At 39.0% G+C, this 23,561-nt stretch overlaps 1 protein-coding gene across 1 annotated transcript in view; it reads left to right on the top strand.

Annotated features, from left to right (window-relative positions):
• The window catches only part of LOC124777987 (Down syndrome cell adhesion molecule-like protein Dscam2), a 481,000-nt gene that overhangs the window by 406,740 nt on the left and 50,699 nt on the right, over positions 1-23,561 (top strand). The window contains exons 27-28 of the mRNA XM_047253558.1: positions 16,909-17,100; positions 18,685-18,849. Of these exons, the coding sequence (XP_047109514.1) occupies positions 16,909-17,100; positions 18,685-18,849 (357 nt within the window). The remainder of the gene's footprint in view (positions 1-16,908; positions 17,101-18,684; positions 18,850-23,561) is intronic.

The following is a 23,561-nucleotide window of genomic DNA, read 5'->3' as shown; positions in this document are numbered from 1 at the left end:
TAGCAAAGCAAGTTTTAAATCTAATTTCATATCATTTCTCCTGCACAACTTCTTCTATTCCACTGATGAATTTTTACTTCAAAACTGGTAACCAGTAAAAAACCTGGTTTTAGGTGTAGTTGTATGAGCAAGAATAAAATGTTAATGTGTTCATTAATGTTAACTGTAATCACATATACATACACGGTGTGATCAAAAGTATCCAGACACCAGGCTGAAAATGACTTACAAGTTCATGGAGCCCTCCATCACCATAACAACACCGCCTCCGAATTCAGGGTGTATACAACCCGGGACATCCGGGAAAAACACGGGAATTTTTTCATCCGGGAGAAAACTTGGAAAAACCCGGGAATTTTTTGGAACTCCGGGAATTTTTCATTGTTTTGACTTTCAATAAATTTTTGTAAATTTGACTGATAAGAATTGATTCCTTAGCAAAGAATGTTACTGTATCCTGATACTGAAGAATAATACTGCAGCAATAAAATATAAACGAGAGGGGAAAAAAAATAAAACTTTAGTGGCAAAGGAAATGCACCATTTACAACAACAAAAAACTATGCATGCAAGTGTTTGCAAATATCAAAAATATGTCAAAGGCCATAGGGCGAAGACTGTGTAATTCTTCATAACAATAAACTGCTTGCTATGAGTGTGACCTCACAACTGTTCACATTAGGTTTGTTTGATCAGTTGCCAGCAGGCTCATGCGGATGCTTAGTTGACTCGCATATGAGCAGTACCTTCTCCTGCTTCCTGCTACACGAAGTGTGGCTGTTAGCTGTATCGGCAGTAGCAGCAAGCAGCCAGATGCAAATGAAAAAAAATTTTCTCACATACCCTAGCTGCCAGATTCGCGCATGTGCACAGTTGTCTGAGTTTTAGTGGGGAGGGTGTTAGTCTCCACGTGACTCGTGTTTGCATTAAGTGATTTTGCTGCTTCTCTTCGTTTACAGCTCCCATGTCAAATGAAAACAAAATGGATTTCTGTGGCCAGAACTATCAAGTGAATTAAAATACATTCACATAATTACAGAGGGCAAAAGTATATTATTAGTTTCAGTTTTCTGATTTTATTGAACTTCTAAGTTACTAGCGCAGTCAAGCATTAATTGCCTTGCAAAACAGTGAAGTTTTTTTGCAAGTTTGCTAAAGAAATTTGTCTTTATTAAGGCAATCATTTTATTTGAAACAAAATGTTTCATTCCACAGTATTGCCTAGTTCCAACTGTTTGCTGAATTTCAAGTGTACGTTATCATCTTCTGCCGCGATGGCATCATGCCATAATAAAGAACCAAAAATGAGATTGTACAGTACTGGTACTTCAAGAATATTTACATCATAAAAACCACACTGAATAGCTTAATATCAGATGGGACCTACTCCATTGTGAATCTGGAAAAAAACCAATGTGCATTTCAAGCCGAATTATGCAAGGTCGGCCTGTACGTTTTGGTGCTGTACATGTCCCTTCATGTTTCCACTTCACTATAACATCAGAAACAGATGACCTAGGGATGTTTAGGAGTGTGGAAATCTTGCATACATATGTACGAAACAAATGACACCCAATCACCTGACCACATTCGAAGTCCGTGAGTTCTGCAGAGCATCCCATTCAGCTCTCTCACAATGTCTAATGACTACTGAGGTCGCTGATATGGAGTACCTGGCAGTAGGTGGCAGTACAATGCACCTTATATGAAAAATGCATGTTTTTGGGGGTGTCAGGATACTTTTCATACATAGTTTATTCTGTGCACTGACTCATTCTACATCATTTTCATAAGGTCTGTGAAAGATGTAACTAAGTAACTACTGCCATGCCACAGTGCTGCCCAGTCACTGCTTGAGTACTGGTCATTCTTTGTGTGGTACTGTCCCTCCAAAATATTATTCTAGACGTATTTGGAGCTGCTGTATCAAGTGGACACATAAAGTTCCACCTTAAGTATCATTTTGCTTATAACAGGAAATAAATGACTTTTTCTGTCAACACTGGGCATTGCATGAAAAAATGTGAGAGTGGTATTTGCTTTAGCTAACTCCAGCAAAATTGCAGGTATATGCTGAAACATCAGAGAAAATATGCTTGATGACTTAGGAGAGACATCAGGAATATACATGTATGTCTAGAATGGTATGCCTTAAGTATTTTATTGGTGGAGTTTTTCTTGGTTGGAAATAGGAAATGGTATGCATTGCCATCACCTTGGTAGATAATTGCAACCAGCATGTTACTGTGAAAGTAGCAGAAGAGGACCATATTATTACAAAATTGCGAGTGTACATAGAATTCTGCACTAACTTCCTACTCTCAGACAGATGCTGTTGACACCAGTGGCAAAGCTGGTTCCTTAAAACACTCCCTTGAGCCCTGTTTGGAAGAACTTCCTCTACATAATAGCAAAAATAGCAGTGTGACTCAAATGACAGAACTAAAATGAGTAAACATTCTCAGATGCCACACTAATATTAAGATTATATACCTCCTAGGATATTATTCCTACAACTTTACACCATAGGCCTTTTGAAGGTCTGTATTTGTTTTTGTTGACTGAAGTCCACTTTCTTGCTGAAAGATAAGGATTGGCCAACAAAATGTTGAAATGTTCTTGTATACAAAAAAAAAAAATAATTGAAAGTTAGCTTTTAAATAAGATCCCTATGAGATATTGTCTCTTCACAAATTATTAATGAACACATACTTTCACATAATATTGTTATACTTATCAATTAACTGTATTTAGTGCATGACAGTACAAAGTGAGCTGCAACTAACATACATGAACTGCATAATAAATAGAACTAAACAACTAAATCTAATAACTAATATCTAAATCTTCAATTCATTCAAGGGCTGGTATGTCACTTCAAAGAAATCTACATTTCAAGGGTAAGCTTGTCGCTTGCAGCTTGTTACAATATGTTTGATGTTGTGCTGTTCATTGCCACCAGTCACATTGAGCCTCCATTGGTGGAGGCTTTCTGCACAGTTGTCATGGCCTGTACTAATATTACTAATTGTTTTCCAATCACATCATGGTAATTCCACATCAAGTGATCTAGTGACAGGTCTATGAGTGTCTGTTATTCTATGTTTCTGACCACTTTCTGCTCATGGTGAAATTCACTGCTTGCAGTAATTCTGCCGTTAAGATAGGTGACTGTCCAGATTTTAATAAATCATTCTAAGTACATGCACATGAGACTGGATTGGGAGCTGAGGAATTTTAACTAATTTTTCATTTCCCTTGAGAGGGGAATTCTGTCTTCGCAGATCTGGTGGTACAATGTGGCTTAGAATTGTTAACCAGCAAAGAGAAATAGATCTGATGTCATCTGTTATTGTCCTCATAGCTGCTTTTAGCTGAACATCGATTTCACTCACATGTGTACTACTAAGCCACATCAGAGCACAGTTTTTAGCAGCAGAGCAGACAATTCCTGAGGTAGAACATACAATACTGGCCATTAAAATTGACGCACCACGAAGATGGCATGCTACAGACGCAAAACTTAACTGACAGGAAGAAGATGCTGTGATATGCAAATGATTAGCTTTTCAGAGCATTCACACAAGGTTGGTGCCAGTGGCAACACCTACAACGTGCTGACATGAGTAAAGTTTCCAACCGATTTCTCATACACATACAGCAGTTGACCGGCATTGCCTGGTGAAACACTGTTGTGATGACTCGTGTAAGGAGGAGAAATGCGTACCTTCACATTACCGACTTTGATAAAGGTTGGATTGTAGCCTATCGCGATTGCAGTTTATCATATCGCGACATTGCTGCTCACGTTGGTCGAGATCCAATGACTGTTAGCAGAATATGGAATCAGTGGGTTCAGGAGGCTAATACAGAATGCCATGCTGGACCCCAATGGCCTCGTATCACTAGAAGTCGAGACAACAGGCATCTTATCCGCATGGCTGTAACGGATCATGCAGACACGTCTCAATCCCTGAGTCAACAGATGGAGACGTTTGCAAGACAACAACCATCTGCACGAACAGTTTGACGACATTTGCAGCAACATGGACTATTACTCAGAGAGCATGGCTGCGGTTTCCCTTGACACTGCATCACAGACAGGAGCACCTGCAATGGTGTACTCAGCGATGAACCTGGGTGCACAAATGGCAAAATGTCATTTTTTGGATGAATCCAGGTTCTGTTTACAGCATCATGATGGTCGCATCCGTGTTTGGTGACATTGCGGTGAAAGCACATTGGAAGCATGTATTCATCATCGCCATACTTGCGTATCACCTGGCGTGATGGTATGGGGTGCCATTGGTTACACGTCTCTGTCACCTCTTGTTTGCACTGACGGCACTTTGAACAGTGTACGTTACATTTCAGATGTGTTACGACCCATGGCTCTACCCTTCATTCGATCCCTGCAAAACCCTACATTTCAGCAGGATAATGCACGACCGTATGCTGCAGGTCCTGTATGGGCCTTTCTGGATACAGAGAATGTTCAACTGCTGCCCTGGCTAGCACATTCTCCAGATCTCTCACCAATTGAAAAAGTCTGGTCAATGGTGGCCGAGCAACTGACTCGTCACAATATGCCAGTCACTACTCTTGATGAACTGTGGTATCATGTTGAAGCTGAATGGGCAGCTGTACCTGTACACGCCATCGAAGCTCTGTTTGACTCAATGTCCAGGCATATCAAGGCTGTTATTATGGCCAGAGGTGGTTGTTTTGGATTCTGATTTCTCAGGATGTATTCACCCAAATAGCGTGAAAATGTAATCACATGTCAGTTATAGTATAATATATTTGTCCAACGAATACCCGTTTGTCATCTACATTTCTTCTTGGTGTAGCAATTTTAATGGCCAGTAGTGTATTAGTGTTGTTGCTCATGCACCCCATGGGGTACTACTTAGCTTCTTAATGATGTTATTCCACAGTCTCAGCTGTAGTGATTTCTATATTTTCTTTCGCAGGACAAAGTTCTATCAAGAGTTACAGTTCTTTTCGAAAGTCTTGGTGGTGGAGGATTTTACAATTGAAAGCAACATGTAGCTTTGCACTTGGCCATTCTGTTGTTAAGAAGAAAGCAGCTAATTTTGATCTTCATTGGATTTGGTGTTAATCTCCAGTTTTTAAAGTATTTATGCATTGTACTTAGATCTGCGGAGAGTATTGCTTCAAGACTTCTCCATTGAGGGGCCAGACCAGATCACCTGCATAAATTCAAGAGGACATATAGCTGGTTATGAAGTACACATCATTACACATACGGCTGTGCTACTTAAATTGTCCTATGGTATAATCTTACAGGGCAGTGTGACTGATTAATGTGAAGGGACAAACAACAGTGTTTCTGAACCCTCCAACTGCTGTGAACAAGTTGTCATCAAGATTCACCAGTCCCCAGTCTGACCATCACCACCCTCTAGTTGCCCAAAGTTGATTCACTAATTTTTTGAAGGAAGTTACTAATTTGGGTGACTGGTCTCATTTTCACAGCACTTGTCTTGCTGAGATAGTGAAACACTGCAGCGAGAGATAGCAACCGTAGAATCTGAATATCCAGTTTTATTAATAATACACATCTGTTATTCCTCTTCTTTGTTGTAATTTGAAGGCTCTGTTATCCTTTTTTTTATATGATTGTCTAGAGGATGTTTAGGTTGCTTCTGCAAAATCATGTGAACACTGTGGACTTTCTGGTGAAGAATGCATATATTTTCAGTCATTTCACTACACAGTACAAATCAATATAAGGCACATAACTTGTACCACATCCTTGCACTTCAAACTTGTACAACTAACTAACTGACCAAAAACAACGATTTACCTCTAACAACATGTAGCAAAGAAATTACTGTCATATACTGATCTATTTACGCAAAATAATCTTTGGAACATACATTTCATAAATAAAATACAAATAATTGTTTGCCTTTTTTGAGGAGACCATAATTTTCATTGTAATTACTTTAACTGATTATATATGTTGACCTTTAAACATTTCTGGATAATTGTGCAGTAGTTGATTCCTGGTTTTTTTTTTGCCTTCAGCATGGAATCAGTCATTTCGTATGATCCAAGTTAAGTTAGTACATTTATCTCACTATCACCAGTTTTATTGCAGAAGGTGCTGTTCACAAGTGTAATCATGGCCTCTGAATTTTCCTATAACACTATTGATGTGTTTGTGTGTCATGTTTGCTGGCCTTTTCATTGCTGTGATTAAGTTTAAGCACACTAATGAACAGGTGCCTGTGTGATCTAGGTGTGTAAACGAGCAGAACTGTATTTCAATGCCATTCTTGCAGTAGCTGTTCAGAGTTGTGAGAGTGTGACTACATATGCTGCTGTGATCCCTTGTTGCAGATTTAGACTTCATGTTGTGTGTTTTTGTCAGTATTAACTTCATGTTCTTCTATTCTACAAGAGAAATGTCACAAGAGCAACTTTGGAAAGATATAGAGAACCTGGAAATACTACCTAGGAACAACACTGAGTGTCAGTTTTCTGATGACAGTAACAGAATGATGAGACTTCGACAAAATCTCGAAATGGTAGTCCTTAGCCCTGTAATCAGCTGGTACGGTGTACCAGTTTAATGCTTCTGCAAGAAGTGCAGTTGGCAGTAAATTCAGAATCTGAAGAATCAGAAAGTGATAGTGGATAGAGCACACGTCAGTGACACTTTCAATTGGAAACAAACCAATTTACAGCCATTAAGGCATGTGTTTGGTGGCGGATTTGCAATGCAAGTTTCAACTGCTCAATGACTCAAGAATTCTGTCTTTTTTATGTATGTACATATTTCTGTCACAAAACCTGTTCCAGTTTGCAGCAGATGAAATGAATTAATTTTTATGTATACACCAGTGCACATACTCTGGAATCTCTGTATTCTTGACTGGGAAAGTGGAAAGATACTGAATCTGAAGAACTTTGTTTTTTTGTTATTTGTCTTCTAATGGCTCAATTAAAAAGTTTAAAATAGTAATTTGTAGATCCAGAAATATACCTTTAAACACTTCTGTTTTCAGTAAAATTATGCCTCAAGACCATTTTAATTTGATTTTGAGAATGCTACAGCTCAGTGACAGATCTGCAAGGGCTGGAAGTAAAAGTTTGTTTAAAATCAAAAATACTGTCGATAAAGTTCATATGAGTTTCACAATATGTTTAGTCTTCATCAGAGTCACTGTTTATGAGAATAGGCACAACATGTCAAAACTGCAGAGGAAAATGAAATTAAGAGAAACTGAGCTTAAGTCAACTGACAAGGTGCTTTCTATCAAGTGTTGCAGTAAAAGAGAAGTGTGGATGTTGACCACATGTAAAACCAAGAATGTTTGTGAAGAGAGACTGACTGATAACTTGCTAGCTTGCAACTCAAGTATGGTTGCAGTTGACTACTATAACATGCTAATGAGTTCAGTAGGCTCAATGTGTCAACTGAAATGATATAAGAAACATTTTTTTCACATTCTAGATTTGTGACTTTTCATTGCTCTTGTTCTCAGGTTGGCTACAGGGTGAAACGTGGCACTCACAATGTTTCACCCTTTTTTGTTATGGAAAATGTAGAAAAATATGCAACAGAACAGAGAAAAGGTGGCACAGGAAGGCACTTCAGTGATGAGAATCTCTTCAGTTTGCATGGTGGTATTTTCTCGATGTTATTGTCAGTAAACATTCAAAGAAAAGTATATGCAGAAGCTTGGTTTGCACAAAACAGAAAGTGCACTGGGAAACCAGATACAAAGGCAAAACTTGCAACATATTATTGTTCTGTGTATTGTTCTGTTTTGAAAGTTATCACACAGAGAAGCATTACTAATCGTCAGGAACTAAACCTGATAGTTGAAATTAATTGCCACTTCTGAGTACATTATTTAAAAAAGAAAAAAGCAAGATATGTAAGAAAGACAATACAAAAAGGTGTTGTTACCTTTTTACTTGGTCAAAACCCCAGATCAAAAGAAAGTATGTAAAATAGATATAGTGGGTGCAAATAGTATTCAACAGTCCTGATTTCATCTCTTAGGTTGAAATAAGCTCACCAGATAAAAATTTGTCACCCCAGTGTACACACACAAATGAATTGTTACGTCTTTTCAGATGGTGCAGTGATCAAGTAATACTCAACCGCCTGTCTGATAGCTCTACATGAGTATAAGAAAGTAGTGACATTTATGTTTCAAATGAACTTTATAGATAAACGTGGGTAAGTGTGAGGTTGTGACAGAGTGCAAAAAGGGGCAGTCGTGTTTGGTCATATCCATAGCCTAATACTGTGTGAAGTTGCTGGATCCATTGGTATTTCATGACGAACTGTTCAGCACGTCTACCAGCAGTAGTGTAACACCCATGACCATTAAACATGACATCAGAATCGTGATCAGAAAATGATCTTGACTGATTGTGAGAGCAACCAGCGATGCATTTTACAGTTTGTGAATCAAAATTGCTTCCAAAGCAAACAGGAATTGCTGTAGGCAGTGAATGAAAGTCAGTACTAACCTGTTTGCAAGAGAATATTGAAATGGGAACTGCATGCAATGAACATGCGAAATTGGTAACCTCGCAGGAGACCATTGCTCACACAGACACATAAAGCTGCATGTCTTCAGTGGACTAGAAATCATCAAACATGGACAGTAGCTAACATTTGGAATGTAATGTTGTCTGATGGATCATGTTTTTGCTCATATTCAAATGATGCACATCATCGAGTGCCCTGAGGACAAATAAAGCATTTCACCCTGAATGTGTACAAGGTCAGGTGCAATCTGGAGGTGGGTCTGGAATGTTTTGAGGGTGTTTTTCTTAAGTTGGTTCCATCCACTGAGGTGACTACTAACATGAATCAGCGTGCTTATCTAAAAAGTATTCAAAAAATTACATTTTCTCACTTTGTGTGTCTCTTCAAATGATGAAGTATGCTGACAAGAAACTGATGCTTTAGATGGAGCTATATCTGTTTTGTAAATGATGTGATTACACAGCATAAAAATTGTACATATTCATCAGTTTATGATACACAAAAATTATTTCCATGTAATGTATACAGTTATGCTTGGGTATTGTGATTTTTTTATGCAAAATTTGCATATGGACATAAAAAAATATTGAAAATTCATACTGATCCTTGTAAAAAGTACTTGAATGTTTCAAGTTGGCAGCCTCTCTCCAATGAAGTAGTATGTTAGCAACAGACGGACTCAGTTCTTCACATGTTGCACTGTTTATCCTGCTAATGAAGATAATCGATTTCTGAAAATATAAGAAATTGGATAGATAAAAAATCTACTCACCAAGTGGTGGCAGGAGAATACATATATAAAATATATCATGGTTTGAAAGCCTTCGGAGTCCATGGCTCCTTCTTCAAGCAGAAGGACTGAAGGAGAAAGAAGAGTGGTGAAAGAAAAGGACTGGTTAGGTTTAGAAAATGGGTAGAGTTAAGAAAAGTCACCCAAAACCCCAAGTCAGGGGAGACTTACTCACCGGGATGAGGAGGGAAGACTGATTGTAGGGACTGCACTGAGTGAGATTGGAAAACCTGAGAGCTTAAGGTGGAAGATAGGGTGATATGGAAGACAGAGATTATTGATAAAACAGCAAGCATGAGTTAATAAGAGTGAAAAGCCAAGTGCATTGTATGTGACAGATGTGGGAGTGGGGCTGTGAAAAATAGACAGGTCAGACAATGAAAGATTGAGGCCACGTCCCTCTAGACCAACGTTCTTCATCTCAAGGTCTGTTTGCTGCTGAATATTTCCTCAGTCAGAGCCCACCTGATTCCTAACCTGTAACATCCTTCCTGCTCACCATTATCAACTCTATACTTACCAGCACCTACTTCATCTTTCATCCTTGAGGAGAGCAGACACAGACAGATCAGGGGTACAGCCATGGGAACCGGGATGGCTCCTTCCTATGGCAACCTTCTCATGGGTCACATGGAGGGGACTTTCCTGGGATGTGTAAGCCTTCAGCCCCTGGTCTGGTTTAGATACATTGATGACACCTTTGCCCTATATACTCATGGTGAGGCTGACATGTCAAGATTCTTGGAATCTCTAAATCTATTCTCCAGTTAAATTTCACATGGCCTTATTCCAAATCCCATGCCACTTTCCTTGATATTTGTATCCTTGCCAAAGGTCAGCTACACACTTCTGTTCATGTTAAATCTACTAAAAAACAACAGTACTTACATTTTGACAGTTGGCATTGTTGCCAGTTGCTGGATGTAATTACCCCACCAGCCTATTTCAGAAAGAGATTTCCCTGGACCATCACATCCACCAAATTCTGGGACTACTGTCAGCCGATACTTCAATATGGCTATGAATTTCTAAAAATCATGCCCTGAAATGAGGTCCGTGCTCTCCAAGATATCACCCACCATACCTAGAGTAGCTTATTTTTTTCCTCCCAATCTCTGCAATATCCTTGTAAGACCCTAAGCGTCTTCTGTACCCATCTCCTTACCGTATGGCTCCTACCTCTGTGACCGTTCCCACTGAAAGACAGGTCCTATGCACCCTACTATCACCAGTTCTGTAACTGGCAAAACATCTACATCTACATCTACATGATTACTCTGCAATTCACATTTAAGTGCTTGGCAGAGGGTTCATCGAACCACAATCATACTATCTCTCTACCATTCCACTCCCGAACAGCACACGGGAAAAACGAACACCTAAACCTTTCTGTTCGAGCTATGATTTCTCTTATTTTAATTTGATGATCATTCCTACCTATGTAAGTTGGGCTCAATAAAATATTTTCGTATTCGGAAGAGAAAGTTGGTGACTGAAATTTCGCAAATATATCTCACCGCGATGAAAAAAGTCTTTGCTTTAATGACTTCCATCCCAACTCGCATATCATATCTGCCACACTCTCTCCCCTATTACGTGATAATTCAAAATGAGCTGCCCTTTTTTGCAACCTTTCAATGTCCTCCGTCAATCCCACCTGGTAAGGATCCCACACCGCACAGCAATATTCTAACAGAGGACGAACGAGTGTAGTGTAAGCTGTCTCTTTAGTGGACTTGTTGCATCTTCTAAGTGTCCTGCCTATGAAACGCAACCTTTGGCTTGCCTTCCCCACAATATTATCTATGTGGTCTTTCCAACTGAAGTTGTTCGTAATTTTAACACCCAGGTAGTTAGTTGAATTGACAGCCTTGAGAATCGTACTATTTATCGAGTAATCGAATTCCAATGGATTTCTTTTGGAACTCATGTGAATCACCTTACACTTTTCGTTATTTAGCGTCAACTGCCACCTGCCAGACCATACAGAAATCTTTTCAAAATCGCTTTGCAACTGATACTGGTCTTCGGATGACCTTAGTAGACTGTAAATTACAGCATCATCTGCGAACAACCTAAGAGAACTGCTCAGATTGTCACCCAGGTCATTTATATAGGTCAGGAACAGCAGAGGTCCCAGGATCCTTCCCTGGGGAACACCTGATATCACTTCTGTTTTACTCGATGATTGCCGTCTATTACTATGAACTGCGACCATCCTGACAGGAAATCACAATAATATCAAAGGGAGAGCCACTTGTGAAATGACACATATCATATACCACCTGTTATGTAAACAGAAAAGAGAACCACTTGTATGAATATCAAGAGCTCAGATGGAAACCCAGTTCTAAGCAAAGTAGGGAAAGCAGAAAGGTGGAAGGAGTATATTGGGGGTCTATACAGGGGCGATCTTCTTGGTGACAATATCATGGAAATGGAAGAGGATGTAGATGAAGATGAAATGAGAGATATGATACTGCGTAAAGAGTTTGACAGAGCACTGAAAGACCTGAGTCGAAACAAGGCCCTGGGAGTAGACAACATTCCATTAGAACTACTGACGGCCTTGGGAGAGCCAGTCCTGACAAAACTCTACCATCTGGTGAGCAAGATGTATGAGACAGGCGAAATACCCTCAGACTTCAAGAAGAATATAATAATCCCAATCCCAAAGAAAGCAGGTGTTGACAGATGTGAAAATTACCGAACTATCAGTTTAATAAGTCACGGCTGCAAAATACTAACACGAATTCCTTACAGACGAATGGAAAAGCTAGTAGAAGCCGACCTTGGGGAAGATCAGTTTGGATTCCGTAGAAATATTGGAACACATGAGGCAATACTGACCCTACGGCTTATCTTAGAAGCTAGATTAAGGAAAGGCAAACCTACATGTCTAGCATTTGTAGACTTAGAGAAAGCTTTTGACAATGTTGACTGGAATACTCTCTTTCAAATTCTGAAGGTGGCAGGGGTAAAATATAGGGAGCGAAAGGCTATTTACAATTTGTATAGAAACCAAATGGCAGTTATAAGAGTTGAGGGGCATGAAAGGAAAGCAGTGGTTGGGAAGGGAGTGAGCCTCTCCCCGATGTTATTCAATCTGTATATTGAGCATGCAGTGAAGGAAACAAAAGAAAAATTCAGTATAGGTATTAAAATCCATGGATAAGAAATAAAAACTTTGAGGTTCGCCGATGACATTGTAATTCTGTCAGAGACAGCAAAGGACTTGGAAGAGCAGTTGAACGGAATGGATAGTGTCTTGATGGAAGGATATAAGATGAAAATCAACAAAATCAGAACGAGGATAATGGAATGTAGTCGAATTAAGTCGGGTGATGTTGAGGGTATTAGATTAGGAAATGAGACACATAAGTAGTAAAGGGGTTTTGCTATTTGGGGAGCAAAATAACTGATGATGGTCGAAGTAGAGAGGATATAAAATGTAGACTGGAAATGGCAAGGAAAGCATTTCTGAAGAAGAGGAATTTGTTAACATCGAGTATAGATTTAAGTGTCAGGAAGTCGTTTCTGAAAGTATTTGTATGGAGTGTAGCCATGTATGGAAGTGAAACATGGACGATAAATAGTCTAGATAAGATTGGGGAGAAGAGAAGTTTGTGGCACAACTTGACTAGAAGAAGGGATCGGTTGGTAGGACATGTTCTGAGGCATCAGGGGATCACCAATTTAGTATTGGAGGGCGGTGTGGAGGGTAAAAATCATAGAGGGAAACCAAGAGATGAATACACCAAGCAGATTCAGAAGGATGTAGGTTGCAGTAGGTACTGGTAGATGAAGACGCTTGCACAGGATAGAGTAGCTTGGAGAGCTGCATCAAACCAGTCTCAGGACTGAAGACCACAACAACAACAACATGTAAACAATGTTCAGCCTTTTACATCAGCATGATTACCACAAGGTTACCAGTTTGGATGAATGGCCATAGGCAGAGGGTGTATACTGACAACACACAACGTACTGTTGCAAAGCATGTTCTACAACATGACAGTCATGACCTCAGTACATGTTTCACCCCACATGTCATCTGGATTCTTCCCTCAGATATCAGTTATTCAGAACTCTGCAGGTGGGAACTGGTGCTGCAACATGTCCTTGGTTCTGACCAACCACACAGCCTTAATTTATGTTATTTTCTGTGGTCGCAGCATTTCTTCACAGTAACTGTTCCTTTCTTCATTCCCTTGTAGTTTTCTACATCTTTCATTTACTGACCCATCTATTTTTTGCAGTCACCCACCCACCTCTATCAAATACAGTGCACTTAGCTTTTCACTCTCATTAACTTGTACACAGTGTTTTCGCAGTGATCTCTGTCTTGTATATTACCCTATTTTCCACCCTCAAGCTCTCAGGTTTTCAAATCTCATCTGATGCAGTACCCAACAATCAGTATTTCCTTCTCATATTGTCTGGTAAGGCTTCCTTCACTGGGGTTCTGGGTGACTTTTCTGAAATCTAACCCTTTTTCTATGTCTCACAAGTCCTATTCCTTCATTCCTCTTCCTTCCCCTTCATTGCTACTGTGAGAAGAAGGAGCCACTGGCTCTGAAAGCTTGAAGGCTGTAATAACTTATACATGTGTGCTCTCCAGCTGCCACTTGGTAAGTAAATTTTTTTTAATCTATTCAATTACCTGTACTACTAATATCTATTCTTGTGTGAAGTGATTTCACAGCACAGAGACAGTTAACAAAAAAAAATGCAGACTCACCTGTTTATGATGTGATCAAACTATTCTGATATAAGAAAAGATTTTGTTTTTGAAAACATTGATTTCTGACCTTAAATTTTGCTTGAGAATGATTAATTTTATTTATGGACTCGAAACATATTCAGATTAATCAGAAGTATGTTCCAGCAACCACTTAATCTCCCTTGTGAATTGTTTGTGAATGAATTATTGTGCTGGCATGCACCATGAGTGCAGAAAAACAGGAGATAGTGGATGCATGGAACATATGGCATTTAGCTTATAAGCTATGAATTCAGCACAGCACAAGAAAGCCAGTGCAGGTATTTCAACACACAGGAAGTGGTATCCTACAAATGGTTTCCAACACAGGTAGTTGGTTTAGGTGTCAACACCCAGCACATCCTTTGGCAAGTACATCTGTAGTGTTGAAAGGGTGACGTAGCTGCATTTCTACACAATATTCTAAAAGTAACTCGTGTAATAATCAATGTCAGTAGATTAAAACTAAACATAATTGCTTGTTGTTTACGTAAAAGAAGTAGCCTACAGTGGTGCTTTGGCTTGTTAATACATAATTTGCCGTATGCCACATCTCTAAAGAATGGAATTTATGATACACAGTATGTGAATGAATAACAAATGGATGAATGAATACTAAGAGAAAATCTGGAATTAGTATTAAATATCTATATATAAAAGGCAATGTCCTGACTGACTCACCAACTGACTGACTCATCACCACCAAGACCAAACTGCTAGGGATAAAACCTCAAAAGATGGAGACGGTGTGGATGTTATACTGTAGGCATTGTTTAAGAATTGCTTTTTTTGAAATTCCAATCCTAAGGGGATGAAGGTTTTTTAAAAAAAAAAAAATGTTGCTATTAAGTCATTTCTGAAGTTAACCTACAAAAATTGGTATTTGGTTTCTCGGTCAAAAATAAAGAAATACATGTTTCAAAATTTTTGGAAATTTAGCCCTGTGGGGGCGAAATAGTGGGCAAAAGCTTTTTTTGAAAATATACCATTATTAAAGAACTACTAAAGAATTTTTAAAGCTATGTCTATGAATATTCGTATTTGACTACTCAGTTGCAAGTACAAAAAATACATGTTTCAGTGTTTTTGGAAGTTGAACCACTAAGGAGGTGAAATAGGAGATCAGACTTTTTATGAAAATATTCTATTATGAAAGCATTTTTAAAGCTAAATCGATGAAAATTTAAATTTGGCCTCTCAGTTAGAAATAAAAAAAGTATGTGTTCCACTGTTCTGGGAAATTCAACCCTTATGGGGTTGAAATGGGGGATATAATTTTTATGGAAATATTTCATTGTGCAAGCATTTTTAAAGTTAAATCTTTGAGAATTGGTGTCTGGCTTTCTCAGTTACAGTTGAAAAAATACGTTTTACTGTTTTTGGAAATTCAACCCCTAAGGGGGTGAAATACGGTCAGACTGATTCATTGGCTCATCATTGCCTAGCCCAGATGGCTAAGGATAGAAACTTAAGTGTGGAGAGTGTGTGGAGCTTATACTGTGGGCATTATTTAAGAAGGTATCGTCCAAAATTCCACTCTTAAGGGAGTTAAATAGGAGATGAAAGGCATTTTGAAAGTATGTCTCTATTAAGGGAATTTTGAAGCTAAAACTACGAAGTCTGGTATATGTTTTCTACGTCAGAAAATAAAAAAATATGGGTTTCAGCATTTTTGGAACTTCAACCACTAAGGGGTAAAACAGTGGATGAAAATTGTTTTTAAAATAACTAATAACTAAAGAACTACTAAAGGATTTTTAAGGCTACATCTATGACAATTTGTGTTTGACTTCTCAGTTGAAAATTTTAAAAAAAGTACATATTACAGTGTTTCTTGTAATTCAGCTCCTTAGGGAGTGCAATAGCGGATGAAACTTTTTAAGAAAATACTTCAGTAAATTAAAAAATATTAAAGCTAAATTTATGAAAATTTGCATTTCACTTCTCAGTTAGATATAAGAAAATATCTGTTAAGGGATGAAAGTTGCTATGGAAATATCTCCACAAGAATGCAAAAGGCATGATAAGGAAAAATTTTGGACTCCACCTACCAGAATCACTTTTGGTGAGAAGTTCATTTTGAAAAGGCAATGCCTATATGGCCTTAATTAGCATGAAAAGGTTAGAAGTTGCAATTTGTGAACAAAATAAAAATTTGACTAAATAATAATAATAGTGATAATAATAGAAAAAATCTCTACAGGCCGTACAGTCTCTGTGAGTGAAACAGCGGGTGCTAAACTTCTCAAAAATAAAAATTTTCAGTGAAGTACAGTTGAAAAAATGTGCGTGTGGGTGTTTTTTTTTTCCTTCGATGTAATTATGTCTTCTGCAGTGATCTTTTTATTATCTCAGGTCATCAGATGTATTCATTTTCTCCAAGTGGATATCTCATTGTTGAAAGATGCACAATATGCAAATTTCAACATTTGTATAATTTTCAAGCAATCACCACGTGCTAGTGCATGGTATATGTTTCCAATATGAATTATGGAAACTATTTGAAAGTATTCCACATATTTTGAGCATCTGTTATCAACAGACACTTCTATATACCCATGTGCATCTTCATCTGGACACCCACAAGTTTATCTTTTGAATTTATTATGTTTTTTACCATGTAACGTATGCTTTAAACATGTGGCACACTTTCAAATAGTAACTATAATTCATAATGGAACTGATGCTGTGCACTAGCCTGATCGAGAATGATATACCAGTAACTGCCAAAACTTGCCCCTATCAGAAAATCTATCTATGCTTAAACTGTTTGTGGTAACTGCAAGCCCACAGTTCAAGAAAACATTATTATTGCAGAGCTGTATGAGATGAGCCCCTATGCCACATTTGCTGTGTCATCAGACCACCACAGAAAAAAGTTAATGGATGCTTCAGGAGTGGATCACACTTTACAGTTTAAAACATTTGGACATTCAGAAAATGAGAGTTGCACTCAACATGAACTTACTCATCAAGTAAATATGGTTCATTGGTATGCTGCATCAGATGGTAAGCACAAGCCTCATAAGTTGAAATCACTATGTATAGCAAAGACAGCATAAGAAGATCCCTGACAGCTTGCAGCACTGATGCAACTTCCAACGCTAAGTGCTAATTGCTGCATGTGAAAATAGTAGCAGTTTACAGAGCTGTGACAACACTGAGGTGTTCTGATAGAGATGTTTACAAAATTGTATTATTTGTTGGTTGAGCTGGGTGCACAGCAACTGTCAGGGATCAACTTATACTGACCCAGATATAGGTACTGTTTCCCACTTCCTGTGAAACTGCTTCTTAATTAACTGCATTGCTACAGGGTGGTGCACAAAAAACTGGCCACAGGTACTGATTGTGCACCAGTTTTGCACAAATTGTTGCCCACCACAAACAGATACAACAACAAATAGATAAACAGATCACACACACACACACACACACACACACACACACACACACACACACACACACACACACACGTGTGCACGCGCAAACACAACTCACACACACGACTGCAGTCTCAGGCAACTGAAACAACACTTGCGCCTGCATATGTGTGTCTATTACTGATTAAGGCCTGTGGCCAAAAGCTTTTGTTGTGCCTTTGTGCGACTCAGCATCTCCACTATACGGTGAGTAGCAAGTTTCCTTCTCATAATATTGTTACATTCCATCCTGTATTTTCAAAAATAGTTCAAATGGCTCAGAACACTAAAGGACTTAAACATCTGAGGTTATCAGTCCCCTAGACTTAGAATTACTTAAACCTTAACCAACCTAAGGACATCACACACATCCATGCCCGAGGCAGGATTCGAACTTGCGACCATAGCAGCAGTGCGGTTGTGGACTGAAGCACCTAGAACCGCTTGGCCACAGCAGCCGGCTTCCTGTATTTTCTGTTGTTTGATTTTAACAGGTAATAATCAGATAATAAATAAATAACAACTAAGCTAATGCAAAGGTCTTTATTTACAGAATTGATCTTGTCTTTTACATTACATTAGGTTCAGAAAATTACCCCCTTGCATTTCCGTGCACTTTTGCACATGCCCTAACATGTCAATATAAACTTTGCATAACTCTGCAGCATCAGTTCTCAAAATTTCATTACAAACATTGTCCTTAAAGTGTTCTAAAGATATTGGTTTACATGTGTACACTTCCCTTAGGCTGCACCACAGATAAAACTCATGCATCCACTATTGCAGTTCTTCCTTGAAGAGGATACTTCTTGCTGAGATATTTACTTCAAATGTCTTAATTAAGTCACAGTGGCTTTTGTACTGACAGTACAAAACATACTCACAACCGCTTCAAAAAAATAGATGGCAACTGCCGGATGATGAGCAGTCTTAGTACTCAGAACCAGTTTTTCATGTGCCACCCTGTGCCATAAAATGTTAACATCAAATTGTGTAGAGAATAAAATACAGCAGTGAATCAGTCTTGAAATAAGTTCCACTGCAGGGTTTCACAGAAATATTAACATCCTAAGAGTGGGAATATAGTTTTAAAGACTACTGAAATTTAATGTTACTATAAAATCCTTTTTGGAATTTATTTAACTTATAGTGTATACACTATTCCTTCCAGGAGATAGAGGACAGCCATCATCCAGCCTACATAGGAAAGGTAACATGAAACATCGTCACAACAAATCCGACACATGTCAGCACTCAGATACCGAAACAAGTGGTAGCCCATCTGCAATAAGCAGTTATAAAGTGCCTATCAAGCACCCAACAGCAAGGAGTTTAGGTATGTTTTGCATCATTTTTCATGAAACTAACAGTAAATGTGCCACTTCATGCTGTGGGGAAGAGTGGGATTAGGAACCCAAATGCAATTTTGATCCCTGGTAGCTCATGGGAGTTTCTTTCTGTCTGTTAATCTGTGTTTTTATCTCTTACAATGTGTTACACATTCAAGAAAATACCAAATAACACTGTCTGGTTATTTCATCAACCAAAGATTCTTCTGGCATCATTTCCCATGAAAATACACAATAGTGACAAGTCCTCAGACACAAAATACCTTCTTATTTGATTCTTTTAGATACACACAAGATGATAACATTCCTATGTTTCATAACAACATATCCTTCAAGCAGGGCACAGAAATTTGTTAGAGAGCTTTGAATTTGAAGGAGGGGGGACACGTGTGATTCAGTTGACTGAGAACATATGCTAAGAGAAAACTACACCTTATACCATAAAAAGGGACATTAAAGATGAAGGTGAAAGTGTCAGAGAAGGTGAGGGGTCACAGCTAATTAATTAAGTCTTTTTCCAAGAAATTTTTCCTCAGAGCTTCCATGGAAAAAAATTACATATTTAATTTATTTATTAGTTAACTTACATTCCTGAAACCAGGAAGATCCTTTATTCATTACACAAGAACCTCATTTATCCAGTCTTCATTAATCCAGATTTCCAGATTCCTTTTTTTATTTCCTCTTTTTTTAACCCAGAAATGTATTGTATACAGTTGGTATAGTGCAATATATGTTGACACTTCAGGTAGCATAGAGATTGCCAACCCCACATTTCCAACTGCCTTTACTATGGTTAGTGTTCTGTTCCTGACAGAGTGAAGGCATATGGATATTGTTCCTATGTTTTGCATTTGTATGTGAGGGAAAAGGCTTCAAAGTGAAAGAAAGTGGTTCTTTCTATGGAAAAAAGTTCAAATCACTAAACAGAATAGACAAAGGAGAAATGGTGAAATAAATGTCTGCAGAATATGGTACAGGGATATCATCTATGTCAGAATGAAAGAATGACTGGGGAAAAAAAAAAAAAAACAATGGAAACTCAAAGTAATATCGATAATATAAGGAAAGGATAGATTGTTGCTCACTGTAAAGATGACACACTGGGTTGCATACAGAGATGATAAGAAGACTGCCATCCCCATAGCTCCGGTCCGAACTGCCAGATATGGCAGTTACATGGGTATGAGGTGAGCTTACTTTTGTCAGTGAAATGTGTGTATGTTTTTCCTTTCCAAAAAAGGCTTTAACTGAAAGCTAAATCGTAATTCTTTTTGTTGTGTCTGTTTGCAACTCAATGGGTCATCTTTATGATGAGTAGCAATCCATTCTTTCCCTTATACTGAATACTCCTGCTTAATATGATCAGCAAAAACAATAAAGAAAGCATGGACTGAAACACTGGATGAAACATTATTTGTTTGGTTCAGTGGGATATCCATTTCTGATATCTGGTCCAGTCCTCCTGGAAAAGTCATTAAACTTAAGTAGCAAGGCACCTGGTGATGATACTTATTCCACAAGATAGCCAAAGATGGCAGGAAAGATGGAAAGCTCATCATTGCATGGGCTAGCTTTCAGTGACAGGTGAAAGTTTTTTGGGGGATAACGTAGCTGCAGAAAATTTAAAAAAAGAATTTGAAGAAGTTGTTTCCTATAAAACATTAAATTAAGAGTGTGATTTTTTGCTTTTAGAGAATATTTCTGAATTATTTAGATTTTCAGTAAGCCACATTACATCTGGTCCCACATAGATGGAAGAAATGAGGTACTTATGTGTAACTTCATTCATTTATTGTGTGACATTTTTGTCATTATGAGAGGTTACAAGTGGAGTACCATCAGCTTATGTTACTGCTTTGAAAGATAAAAAGTGAGGCAGGTGATTAGATCATTCAAATGAACAGTGCACAGATCTATTACATACTCCATTTGTGACATATAGAAGGTCTTGTGCAGTACAAGCTGAGAACACTGCATTGTTCTGGTATGTATTTATTTCACTTCTATTAGTCCATGTCCTCCTCCCATTCTCTCTGTCCATCTCCTCCTTCCCTCATATCTGCTGAACTATGTGACATACAGTGATGTAATTTTGTTGGTACATTCAGCAGCATATATACACATCAAAAAAAGTTTGGCATCAACTCAGTTCCGAGAGTTCCGGAACCTGTATAGAAAATTGGAATAGAGATCAACATAAACATCATTTCCGCCATTTTTATTGCTCATGAAAACCACACATTGCATATTGTACCACCATACAGCAAGACCTTGAGAGGTGGTGACCTAGATTGCTGTAAACACCAGCACCTCTAATACACTGTAGCACATCCTCTTGCATTGATGCATGCCTGTATTTGTTGTGGCATACTATCCACAAGTTCATCAAGCCACTGTTGGTGCAGATTGTCCCACTCCTCAATGGCAATTTGGCGTAGATCTCTCAGAGTAGTTGGAGGGTCATTTCGTCCATAAACAGCCCTTTTCAATCTATCCCAGGCATGAAACTTCTTGGCAGATTAAAACTGTGTGCCAGACCGAAACTTGAACTCGGGACCTTTGCCTTTCGCGGGCAGGTGCTCTACCAACTGAGCTACCCAAGCACGACTCATGCCACGTCCTCACAGCTTTACAAAGGTCCTGAGTTCAAGTCTCGGTCTTGCACACAGTTTTAATCTGTCAGGAAGTTTCATATCAGCGCACACTCCGCTGCAGAGTGAAAATCTCATTCTGGAAATATCCCAGGCATGTTCGATAGGGTTCATGCCTGGAGACCATGCTGGCCACTCTAGTTGAGCAATGTGGTTATCCTTAAGGAAGTCATTCACAAGATGTGGATGATGGGGGCGCGAATTGCTGTACATGAAGATGAATGCCTCACCAATATACTGCCAATATGGTTGCACTATTGGTTGGAGGATGGCATTCACCTATCGTACAGCTGTTACGGTGCCTTCCATGACTAACAGCAGCATATGTCAGACCCACATAATGCCACCCCAAAACAGCAGGGAACTTCCACCTCGGTGCACTCACTGGAAAGTGTGTCTAAGGTGGTCAGCCTGACCAGGTTGCCTCCAAACAAATCCCTGATGATTGTCTGGTTGAAGGCGTATGCGAAACTCATCAGTGAAGTGAACATGATGCCAATCCTGAGCAGTCCATTTGGCATGTTGTTGGGCCCATCTGTACTGCTCTGCATGGTGTCGTGGTTGCAAGGATGGACCTCGCCATGGACATCGGGAGTGAAGTTGTGCATTATGCAGCCTATTGCACACATTTTGAGTCATAACATGACGTCCTGTGGCTGCACAAAAACATTATTCAACATGGTGGCATTGCTGTCGGGGTTCCTCCAAGCCATTGCTGTAGTATCCCTTGGGCAGCCTGAGCGAGGCGTGTTATTGACAGTTCCTGTCTCTCCTCCATGTCCAAACAACATCACTTTGGTTCACTCCGAGACACCTGGACACTTCCCTTATTGAGAGCCCTTCCTGGCACAAAGTAATGATGCGGATATGATCAAACCGCTGTATTGACCATCTAGGCATGGTTGAACTACAGACAACACAGGCCGTGTACCTCCTTCCTGGTGGAATGGCTGGAACTGATTGGCTGTCAGAGCCCCTCCGTCTAATAGAGACTGCTCACGCATGGTTGTTTACATCTTTGGGTGCAGTTAGGGACATCTCTGAACAGTAAAAGGAACTGCGTCTGTGGTACACTATCCACAGTCAATGTCTATCCTCAGGAGCTCTGGGAACCGGGGTGATGCAAAACTTTTTTTTATGTGTATATTTAGGCCACAACATACGAATACCAAATTTTATTCATCTAGTATTTGAGAGCAAGAGCACTTAGTGACTTGCAACCCACTTTACATGTTTATGAAACTTGTTCTTGCTGACACTCCCCACATAATGTTAAAAGGAAAAAAGTTTTTGCTTATTACCTTTTCGCTGTTCATTTCTGCATCAGGCATGATGTTTACATTTCTTGCTTCTTTGCTACTATCTCTGTTAGCAAGACATTTAGCAGACATACACTAAAGTATCTGAGGATCATGACATGCCTCCGTGGCTACTGTGTTTTCCATTTTTTCCCCATAATAGGCATGTTCCCTGACATCCAGCAGAAAGATACTTCCTTCCCCTGCCTTTGAAAGTAGAGAAGAGTGTCCTGGATATCCTGGACTACTGTATTTGCTGCTTATAAGTGTGGTAGAAAATGAACGGCACTCGGGGAGTCAGGACAGATGAGGAATTTAACACTTGCAACCCAGCTCATGAGCTACAGTACCTCAAGATTTCATATAATTCTGCATCAAAGACAGTAAATTCTTGAGGCAGCCAAATCTTGAGGACTTGTTCATGGAAAAGAACAGAGTAACTAATTGAGTCCCCTGTTTAGACCTACCCACAAATACAGTTACATAGATATGGTGCTCAGTTGAAATGTCATAAAACAATGTATTAAATACAGATGCAGGAGTGCAGCCTCTCCTGCCCCTCTGCATTAACCAGTGTGCCAATCTGTTAAAATCCTGATTTGGGTCTGTACTTGCCTCAGACCAAGTGACTCCAGCACTTGATTCAAGCAGATCCCAAAACAGTCTTATTGCTCATGAAAAATTAGTGAAAAGACAGCCCATATCTGCATGAGCAACACTATGGTATGCTGGTGAATTGGAAGGGTT

This window comes from Schistocerca piceifrons, chromosome 1, assembly GCF_021461385.2.
Source record: "Schistocerca piceifrons isolate TAMUIC-IGC-003096 chromosome 1, iqSchPice1.1, whole genome shotgun sequence".
NCBI classification, from domain to species: Eukaryota; Metazoa; Arthropoda; class Insecta; order Orthoptera; family Acrididae; genus Schistocerca; species Schistocerca piceifrons.
Note: the sequence above shows the minus strand (reverse complement) of the source record. Positions and strands in the feature narration are given on the sequence as shown.